At 40.3% G+C, this 10,898-nt stretch overlaps 1 protein-coding gene across 1 annotated transcript; it reads right to left on the reverse strand.

Annotated features, from left to right (window-relative positions):
* Positions 1–2,408: 2,408 nt before the first annotated feature.
* On the reverse strand, positions 2,409–7,135 carry LOC130291262 (uncharacterized). Its single transcript, XM_056539842.1, has 2 exons — positions 5,768–7,135; positions 2,409–2,728 (listed from the first exon to the last, which is right to left on the reverse strand). The coding sequence occupies exons 1-2, from the start codon at positions 7,059–7,061 to the stop codon at positions 2,718–2,720; spliced, it is 1,305 nt and encodes a 434-aa protein (XP_056395817.1). The 5' UTR covers positions 7,062–7,135; the 3' UTR covers positions 2,409–2,717.
* Positions 7,136–10,898: the final 3,763 nt, after the last annotated feature.

Raw genomic sequence — 10,898 nt, forward strand, 5'->3', positions numbered from 1 at the left:
TACACAGAGGAAGATACTTGGAGCATGCCTGCAGTAATCAGAAGACATTATGGTGAATTCATAACAGGATATGTATAAATATAAGAATAGATCTTTATAAAATTAGTGCAAGGATTTTTTAGATAAAAGTACAGCATTTTTATGAATATATGTTCTAGCTGTTTTATCTTCTCCTAGTAAAGCTGGATGCTAATCAGCATAGCTGTCACTATGTGTGTCATTCATCTTTCACAGACTCCTGAATGTCTGATCAACTTCTTTGTCATTCAGGAATCTGGGAAAGCTTTGACTATTTGAGCATGCTGGGAGTTGTAGTTTAGTAACAACTGAAGCTGCAATGTTTGTAAATAACTGTGTTAGAACAGTGTTGCCTCCAGCTGTTTTAAAACTACAGCTCCCAGCATGTCCACACATCCTTTATCTGTAGTTTTGCATACACAATGGAAACCTCCTATACTGGATACCGGTATGCTTTACGGCTGGTATCCAGTATGCTGTAAAATCTAGACTAGTCTGTCTGGCTAAAAAGACAGGCGACCCCTAGTGGTGGCTATTTTGAGCTTGAATTTCAGGTGAAAATTTTAAATTTTTTAACAGGTGTATATTGTGAAATGTCATATTATAATGAGTCCTGCAATATATGAAAAGTTTTTAACAATGACAGTGCCTCTTTAAGTTCTTTTTATTTCCCATTCCTTTTAAATAGACCATGGTTTATTAAAGGTTTTAAATGTTAAAGAAAAAAAATATATATACATAGATTTATCATGAATATGTCTCTCAGCAGGTCTTAGTAGTTGCTGATAATATATAAACTCTAATAACCAAGTGAGTACAGGGGAGTAAGTAGTATAATTTGTTGATTTTCTGTGTTGTCCACTTTTTTTTTTAGAAGCAGCTTTCTAGTGGTTCTAGCCACCAGAGAATAGACATATGGGGGGTGATTCATCAAAACCTGTGCCAAGGAAAAGTCGACTAGTTTCCCATAGCAACCAATCAGACTGCTTCTTTCATTTTTTAAAAGACCTCTGAAAAATAAAAGAAACAATCTGATTGGTTTCTATGGGCAACTGGTCAACTTTTTCTCAGCACAGGTCTTGATGAATCTCCCCCACGGCCTCTAATAACATGCCTATTAGTAAATACTTGTATCCCCCCCCCCCCCTTTCTTTTGGCTGTGTAATGCCATTCCTCTTTATTCTTACTAGGAATGTTTGAATAAATAGCCAACTGGGTGTGTCCTTTCAAATTTGATGCTTTGATTGGATAGCGTCAAATTATAAAAGGGGTACTCCGCTGAAAAACATATTTTGCCCTATCCTATCTCCGGGCCATCAGCAGCAGCATCCGGAACACGGAAACTTCGAGCTTCCGTGTTCGCGACGTCATGCCACGCCCCCTCCATTTATGTTTATGGGAGTGGGTGTGGCAGCTACTATTTAGCCATCACGCCCCCTCCTATAGACATGAATGGAGGGGGCGTAGCGGCTGTAGTCACCAGTCATCCGGCACAGAGCAGAGTTCGCTCCATGCACGGATGACTAGGGTGTCGTGCCGGGGATCACAGAGGTCCCCAGCAGCGGGACACCTGCGATCAGACACCTTATCCCTTATCTTTGAATAGGGGATAACATGTTTTCAGCGGAGTACCCCTTTAAAGCGCAACTGTCAAGAAATTGTCCCTCATAAACTATTCCAAGGGTGACAAAGTTGTTTACAATTACCATTTAGGCATAATTTTTGCTGCTTTTTAGCAGCCTTGATCAGGCTAAAAAAAAATTAATAACACCATGTCAGTAGCAGTTGGATAGGTGTTGCTATGCCCCACGGCCGTCACGCCTATGCCCTGTATGTCAATGCTGGGACCATTGTGTGATTAGCACACAGGTCCCAGCACATGCTCCCCTTATCATTCTTCCATGCAGGTGGCAAGTTTTTAGAACAAGAGCTCACTCCTGAGTAATGCTAGAGGTAGAGCGTGTGCAAGCTCTTTGCCTCCGTTTTAGCAGTGTGACACTGTAAGAAGTAAGGAGAATGGTCACAGTTTTTTTTCTAAAGTTGTGTGTAAAGGGAGCTAGTGCTTGCTCTGAAAACTCGCCGCCCGCATGTAAGAATGATAAAGGGCACATGCATTGGGATCTGTTTGTGAATCACACAGTGGTCCCACCACTGACATACAGGGCATAGGCGATGCCCTGCGGCCTATCTGTTGCTACCGTGATATAAAGCATTTTATAGCATGATCAATGCTGCTAAAAAGCAGCAAAAGGTTTGCCTAAATTATAATTGTAAATGACTGTGTTACCCTGGGAATAGTTTATGGGGGACAATTGAGAATTTTCCTATCCTGGGTGACGGAAAATTTGGATTTTAATAAAAACAAAACGCGAGTATTATGCTATTAAACTTCTTTACTAAAACTCAGCAGCATATAAGTAGTAGATGAATTAAAGAAATTTTTTATATATATAAAGTGTAAATAAACGTATGAGATCTAGGATGCAACCTAGAGTGCTGATCAAGGCATCATCCAATCAGGACATAGTATAGGTGATATCAATAACTGCCATATAGTAAACTTCCTTCTTCTTTGCGAAGTAGATGTCAGAAAAAACAGGAACAATCATCAACAGGTAATCGTAGAACAGGAAAACCAAGCGGAATGCAATAAGGAACTCCATTGATGACAAATGTTGTAACAGGAGAAGATGAAGCACTCATTGTTGAACTGAAAGAAAGAAAAAATACAATTACAGGGATGGGTTCTGGGAGGGATAATACTCGCGTTTTGTTTTTATTAAAATCCAAATTTTCCGTCACCCAGGATAGGAAAATTCTCAATTTTAAGGCAAAACAAAACGCTTCGTATTATGCTAGTTCAAAGCTACGATAAATATTATAGACTCTAATTAAAATATAAGAGAATAAAATACATTAGATTATAACAATAACATGGAAACATGTGATTCAGGTCTAAAGTAGAAGGTTTTAAAGGTAGAGTCAGAAGACCAGTTGGCAGCTTTAAGTAAGTCTGATAGAGAAGCTCCAGATTGGAAAAGTCTAGTGGAGACAGCACTTCTAGTAGAGTGTGCAGTAAATTTTGAAGTGTCAATACCAGCAAGTTGTAAAGTTTGTTTAACCCATCGTGCCAGAGTAGGAGAGGATACAGGTGCATGAGGTTTGCAAAAGGAAACTAGTAATTGAGAATGGGAAGTATTCCTAAGAGATTCAGTTTTTTGTTCATAAGATCTGAGGCAACGAACCACACATAGTTTTTCGTGATGTGGAAAAGATGGGTAGAAAACTGATTGAAGGTTAGTTTTAGTACGACGATAAATTGAAAAAATAACACCTTGAGGAGTAAATTGTCTATGAGAAATGTCAAGAGATTTGACATCAGAGACCCGCTTCACCGAGATAAGGCATAGAAGTGTAGTGAGTTTAAATGAAAGAAATTTTAAAGAGAGGGAATCGTTATCATCCCATGAAATGAACATATTGAGAACTAGATTCACGTCCCATGTGGAAGTGTACTTTGGTAAAGGTGGTCTACGGAAACGAATTCCTTTAAGCAGTTGGCAGACCAAAGGATGTCTACCAATAGGAATGGAGTCGACAGGTACATGTCTAGAGGATATAGCTGAACGATAAAGATTAATGGTTCTGTACGCTTTACCAGCATCAAAAGAGGCAGATAAGAAATTTAAAATGTGGTATATAGGTGCTTGTAAGGGATCCAAATGTCTTCTATCGCACCAATCAGACCAAAGTTTCCAGGCTGATCTGTAAGCAGATCTGGTACCTGGGGCCCATGCATCAGATAAGATGTCCTGAGCTGATTTTGAAAGTTGGAGGTTAGATCTTGGTGACCCGAAATTAACCAAGCGACTAGAGGTAATTGTCCCGACAGAACCAGAGGGTGGAAATTCCCTTGGGGATCCAGAAGAAGATTCTGACATGAAGGAAGAAGACGGGGAAAATCTAAGAGTAGATGAAGAATTTGGGGAAACCAAGACTGGGTTGGCCATAGTGGTGTTATGAGGACTAGAGTTGATTTCTGTATAGAGGTTTGAAATAGAACTCGAGGAATGAGATTGAAAGGAGGAAAGGCATAAAGAGTCTTTTGAGGCCAAAATTGCAGGAAGGCGTCTATCCCCAAAGCTTCCGGGTCCGGGCGCCAACTGTAAAAAAGAGGTAATTGAGTGTTGAGACGGGATGCGAAAAGATCTATGTGCAAAGGACCCCAAAGAGAATTGATCGATTGGAAGATTGGAAGATGAAGTTTCCAATCGCTGGAATCCGTCAAATGACGAGAATACCAATCCGCTACTGAATTGGAAATTCCGGGAAGGTATTCCGCTTTCAGGGTAATATTCTTGTCTAAACAAAAATGCCAAAATTCTTTGACAAAATCTGCAAGAATTTTTGAAGTTGTGCCTCCCAAATGATTGATGTATTGGACAGCGGAAATGTTGTCCATACGAAGAAGAATACAACAATGGGAGGAATTCTTTACAAAACTTTTTAAAGCAAAAAATCCTGCCAGAAGTTCTAGACAGTTTATGTGAAGAAGGGATTCTGAAGGAGACCATTTGCCTCCTGTAGAAAGGGAGCCGCAACGAGCACCCCATCCGGAAAGACTCGCATCTGATTCGATGACGATGTCCGGATTCGGATGGAAAATCGTTTTCCCATTCCAAGATTCTATGTGATTGAGCCACCAAAGAAGCTCTTCTTTGGCTTCTGAGGACAGAGGAACTTCGTCTGAATAACCGAGACCTTGTCTCAAGTGGCGAATTTTTAGGCGTTGGAGAGCTCTGTAGTGAAGAGGAGCCGGAAAAATGGCTTGAATGGAGGCTGAAAGGAGACCCACAATTCGAGCTATTGTTCTCAGAGATAAGATATCTTTGTGGAGAATCTGTCGGATTTCTTTCCGAATAACTTTCAATCTCCTTGGAGGGAGACTCAAAGTGGTCAGTTGAGTATCTATCATGAAACCCAAAAATTCCAGATGTTGAGATGGATTCAGGATGGATTTTTTGTGATTGATGAGAAATCCTAGATGAGTTAAGAGGTGTAATGTCCAGTTCATGTGGAGCAAAAGTGACTCTTTTGTTTGAGCCATAAGGAGGATGTCGTCTAGATAAATAATAAGACGAACTCCGCGACTTCTTAGAGAGGCAACTACTGGTTTCAGTAGTTTTGTGAAGCACCATGGGGCTGATGAAAGACCGAACGGGAGACAAGTAAATTGCCATGTCTGATCGTTCCAAAGGAAACGAAGAAAAGGTTGAGAAGATGGATGGATTGGTACTGTCAAATAAGCATCTTTTAGATCTATCTTCACTAACCAATCGTTTTTCAGAAGAATGTCTCTTAGAAGATGGATGCCCTCCATCTTGAAGTGACGATAAACAACCAGATTGTTTAAAAGACGTAAATTGATCACAGGTCTGTGACCTCCGTCTTTCTTTTTTACCAGAAAGAGGTTGCTTAGGAATCCCATGGAATGTGGGGGTACAGATATAATTGCTCTTTTGGAAGCCAATTCTTGGACCTCTAGATCTATGAGTTTTTTGTCCAATAGGGAAAATTGGATTGGATGAGGTAAATGTGTTTGGATAGGAGGGGTGACAAATTCTATTTGGTAACCCATGACTGTATTTAGTATCCAAGAGTCGGATGTAATCATAGTCCAATTGTGGAAAAAATGAAGGAGTCTTCCCCCTAATGGGATATGTTGGGAAGAATACAGGGGTAGGCTTACCTGTGGGAGGTCTTGAGCGGGGATAACCTCTTTGGCCTCTGGAACGCCAAGGTCTGGACCTGTAAGGGAAAAATGGGGAGGGAGTGGTAGGTGGGGCAGTGAATTGTGTGGGTGGTTGAGAGTAGGGGCCTCTATAAGTTCTATAGTGGGATGACCGGCCGGAAAATCGGCCCCGGCCTTTTCCGGCCCTCCCAAAAATTCTACTAGAGAATACTTTTTTCATTGATACTTGAGCTTTATTAAGAGACGAAAAAAGCCCAACATATTTGTTAAGCTCTCTTATGAAATCATCTCCAAAAAGCATGCCGTTTGTGGGGTTGACCGGTTCGGCAGTGGCTAGGTTGGTAAGTTGTGGGTCAATTTTCATGAGTATCGATCTCTTTCTCTCAGTGGAGAGCGCAGAGTTAGCGTTGCCGAATATACAAATGGCACGTTGAATCCAACCTTTAAGGGTCTCAGTATCAACAGTAGTATTAGAATTGGACGCTTCATCAGCCATATCCAAAATTTTTGAGAGTGGGCCAAGAAGGTCCATCAATTTGTCCTGACAGGACTTAAAACTACGGTCCACTCCTTTCTTCGGATTTTTACCCGTTTTAAACAGGAATTTGGCTAGAAGAGGGTCCAATTCCGGAGTAGCAGAAGCGTTATTAGGCAGAGAGGGACGAGGGCATTCCGCCTTTAGCTTGCTACGGGATGGACGGTCCAAAGATTTATTAGCTCGAAGAGCTAAAAATTCCGCAATCCTTTGATTGGGAAGCCACTCACCAGACCGTGGATGGCATATCAGAGTGGGGTCAAAATATGCATCCCCAGGTAGGTTCACTGTAGTGTCTTCCTGCATAGCAGGGTCATCATGATCTGACTCACTTTCCGCCGAGACATATAAAATTTCATCCACTTCATGTATGTCAGAATCCTCAGATTCTTCGGATGAGACAACTCGGTAGGAGTCTGGCTTCGCTCTAAAAGTGGAAGTCGTGGCCCTGATAGGTTGGACTTCCTCTTGGGCAGAGGGTGAGGAAATAGGTTTCTTAGAACCACTAGAAGGTAGGTCTGGTTTAGAACCCATATGTTGGGTGATATCGGTCTCATGGTAAGTTTCTGATGTGTCTTTCACACTTTTGGAGGTGTATGGCACCTTGCCTAGGATATGGCGCTTTTTTGATTTTGCTTTACCAGGACCTCTAAGACCTTTTGCCAAACGAGACACAGATTCGGCAGGGGACCAATATTGATCCGATGGGGTTATAGGAGGTAACACCCCTGTAATAGTAGTGCCAGAGCGAGCCATCACATTGGATAGTGATTTTTCAAAAGATTCTTGCAGAGTAAAAACTGCATTTTGTATAGATTTAGACACTGAGGCATCTACCATGGACTGTAGAGCATCAGGATTAACTTTATCACATGAGATTTGACTATTGTCCTGGGACATATTGATAAAATAGTGGTGTAAAATAATGTATAAGGATATACTGTATATAAGGCAATTAAGGAAAATTAAATATAAATAGAAGCATTAAAAATATCTAATGTAATTAAAAATAAATATATTATGAGGTAATAAATTAATTAAATATATATATTAATTAAGTATATTCATCAATTAATCGTATTAAAATCATGAATTAATAAATAAACAATATATTAACATAAGGTAAACCCATATGGGTAATATAATTTTTAAAACTATAAAATATTAAGATGTAATAAGTAAAACAGCCACAAGGTGGCTGTAGAGGATAAACTAAAAGATTTTGGGAGGGTTTTTGGGAGGGGACAGAGGTATTTACATATAAGGATACAAATGAGTGTTTAGACAACAGACGCGTCCTCTGGCTTTGGCAGCTGTGAGGTGAATGCCGAAAGCCCGGGAACGCTTGACAGGAGATGACCTCGCTGTCAAGTGATCTCGCGAGAACAAGCAGAGCTCGAGACGCGAGAGGAGAGAACAGTCACCTGGAAAGACGCAGAGGACGGGTCCCGTGCTGGGGAATGGCGGCGATGACGCAGTTTAAATAAAAGATGCGCAGTAACAGGTAGGAGCAAACAGAAAGTTAGGAGTGATATAAAAGATCAAGATTCAGAGCTAGGAACCTACATAAAATGCATATTATAATGAAATAATGAGAAGAGGAACTATGTAGAAGATATTTTGTGAAAAAAGAAAAAACAAATGCAAGAAAAAGAATATATATATATATATATTATATATATACATACACATATATAGGGTACAATCAATTAAGGAGATTAAAGAAATAAAAGGAATTTAAATAATATGAATAAATTAATAAATACATTAATAAATGAATTAATAAATGAATTAATAAATAAATTAATTAATTAATAAATAAATATATGAAATAGTAATAAAAGGATTAAATCATCTATATTTTATACAACCATATATAAAATTATGAGAGAGAAAAAATGACATAACTTCACCATCTGCTGAGCAGCAAAGAAGAAGGAAGTTTACTATATGGCAGTTATTGATATCACCTATACTATGTCCTGATTGGATGATGCCTTGATCAGCACTCTAGGTTGCATCCTAGATCTCATACGTTTATTTACACTTTATATATATAAAAAATTTCTTTAATTCATCTACTACTTATATGCTGCTGAGTTTTAGTAAAGAAGTTTAATAGCATAATACGAAGCGTTTTGTTTTGCCTTAAAATTTGATGACAGTTGCTCTTAAAGGAGCATGCTGTCAACTGATAACACCCAGTTGGCTATTTACAGTAGTCACATGTTTCTAGTAAGAATGCAAGGTAAATGGCCCAACACAAATCTGTAAGAAAATATAACACAAACTAGTTATTTTATAGGGAATGAATGTATTTACTAAACCAGACAGACCAAGAGAGGTCACAAGTCCTTTTTATCAGTGTAGTGGCTACCTCAATATCTCAGTGATTTTCATATTTCCAATATTGAAATAGAAAGGCAGCTGTATAGCTAGAATGGGAATATTGGATAATAAATCATGAATAATAATGTTAATTCATTTAAAAAAAAAAGTATTAATAGTTTGGGGTGAAATTACTACCAAAATAGAAAAGAGAAAGCTAAATATCCATAAAGATAGACTGGCCTGGCAGTATATTAAAGGATCCATTTTCTCTGACACCACAGTCACTTGCTACTGGAATGTATTTTCTATGTGTTTCTACTGTGTTTATTGACCAATAATCTGATATATATTATTGATGATATACTAACAAAGAATATATTATAAATATATGTATTCTCAATCGACTTCTCTACTAGGTTTCTAAGGAACTTAAGTCTGACACTGAATATCTTAAACTTTTGCTATTCTTTTATAAAACTTTTAAAATGTCATAGTGACATGTCAGGTGTTTATAGAGCTGAGCGCTGTGCTCCTGTTTCTGGACAGCTCTGTCCATCTCTTTTCCGAGAGGGAACAAGTAGTGTATGGATTGATATACTTATAGCTTTTCTGTTCAGTTTCAGATTCAGTTTATGGACTGACAATTAGACTTTAAATGGACACTGTCAGATACAAAAACGTTTATATGTTATCTTGGCAAAACATTAACCTTTCTAATATATAAATATCTAGAAATAATGGCATATACAATCATGGCTTATAAAATCAGGGCTTGTCTGATAGGACAGGAGAGAGCACATAGGAGTCTTATCAGATAGGAGAGAACACAGAGGAGTCCTATCACACAGGAGAGAGCACAGATGAGTACTATCAGACAGGAGAGAGCACAGAGGAGTCCTATCAGACAGGAGAGAGCACAGAGGAGTCCTATCAGACAGGAGAGAGCAAAGAGGAGTGCTATCAGATAGGAGAGAGCACAGAGGAGTACTATCAGACAGGAGAGAGCACAGAGAAATACTATCAGAGAGAGCACAGAGGAGTCCTATCAGAGAGGAGAGAACACAGAGGAGTGCAATCAGACAGGAGAGAGTAAAGAGGAGTTCTATCAGACAGGAGCAAGCACAGAGGAGTTCTATCAGACAGGAGAGAGCACAGAGGAGTCCTATCAGACAGGAGAGAGGACAGAGGAGTACTTTCAGACAGGAGAGAGCACAGAGGAGTACTATCAGACAGGAGAGAGCACAGAGGAGTCCTATCAGACAGCAGAGAACACAAAGGAGTTCTATCAGACAGGAGAGAGCACAGAGGAGTCCTATCAGACAGGAGAAAGCACAGATGAGTACTATCAGACAGGAGAGAGCACAGAGGAGTCCTATCAGACAGGAGAGAGCACAGGTGAGTACTATCAGACAGGAGAGAGCACAGAGGAGTACTATCAGACAGGAGAGAGCACAGAGGAATCCTATCATACAGGAAAGAGAACAGAGGAGTCCTATCAGACCGTAGAGAGCCGCGAGGAGTACTATCAGACAGGAGAGAGCACAGAGGAGTGCTATCAGACAGGAGAGAGCACAGAGGAGTCCAATCAGACAGGAGAGAGCACAGAGGAGTGCTATCAGACAGGAGATAGCACACAGAGGAGTCCTATCAGACAGGAGATAGCACAGAGGAGTCCTATCAGATAGGAGAGAGGACAGAGGAGTACTTTCAGACAGGCGAGAGCACAGAGGAGTACTATCAGACAGGAGAGAACACGGAGGAGTGCTATCAGACAGGAGAGAGTACAGAGGAGTACTATCAGACAGGAGAGAGCACAGAGGAGTCCTATCAGACCGGAGAGAGCACAGAGGAGTACTACCAGACAGGAGAGAGCACAGAGGAGTCCTATCAGACCGGAGAGAGCACAGAGGAGTACTATCAGACAGGAGAGAGCACAGAGGAGTCCTATCAGACCTGGAGAGAGCACAGAGGAGTACTACCAGACAGGAGAGAGCACAGAGGAGTCATATCAGACAGCAGAGAACACAAAGGAGTTCTATCAGACAGGAGAAAGCACAGAGGAGTCCTATCAGACAGGAGAGAGCACAGATGCGTACTATCAGACAGGAGGGAGCACAGAGGAGTCCTATCAGACAGGAGAGAGCACAGAGGAGTCCTATAAGACAGGAGAGAGCACAGATGAGTACTATCAGACAGGAGAGAGCACAGAGGAGTACTATCAGACAGGAGAGAGCACAGAGGAATCCTATCATACAGGAAAGA

The sequence above is a fragment of the Hyla sarda genome, chromosome 9 (genome assembly GCF_029499605.1).
Source record: "Hyla sarda isolate aHylSar1 chromosome 9, aHylSar1.hap1, whole genome shotgun sequence".
NCBI classification, from domain to species: Eukaryota; Metazoa; Chordata; class Amphibia; order Anura; family Hylidae; genus Hyla; species Hyla sarda.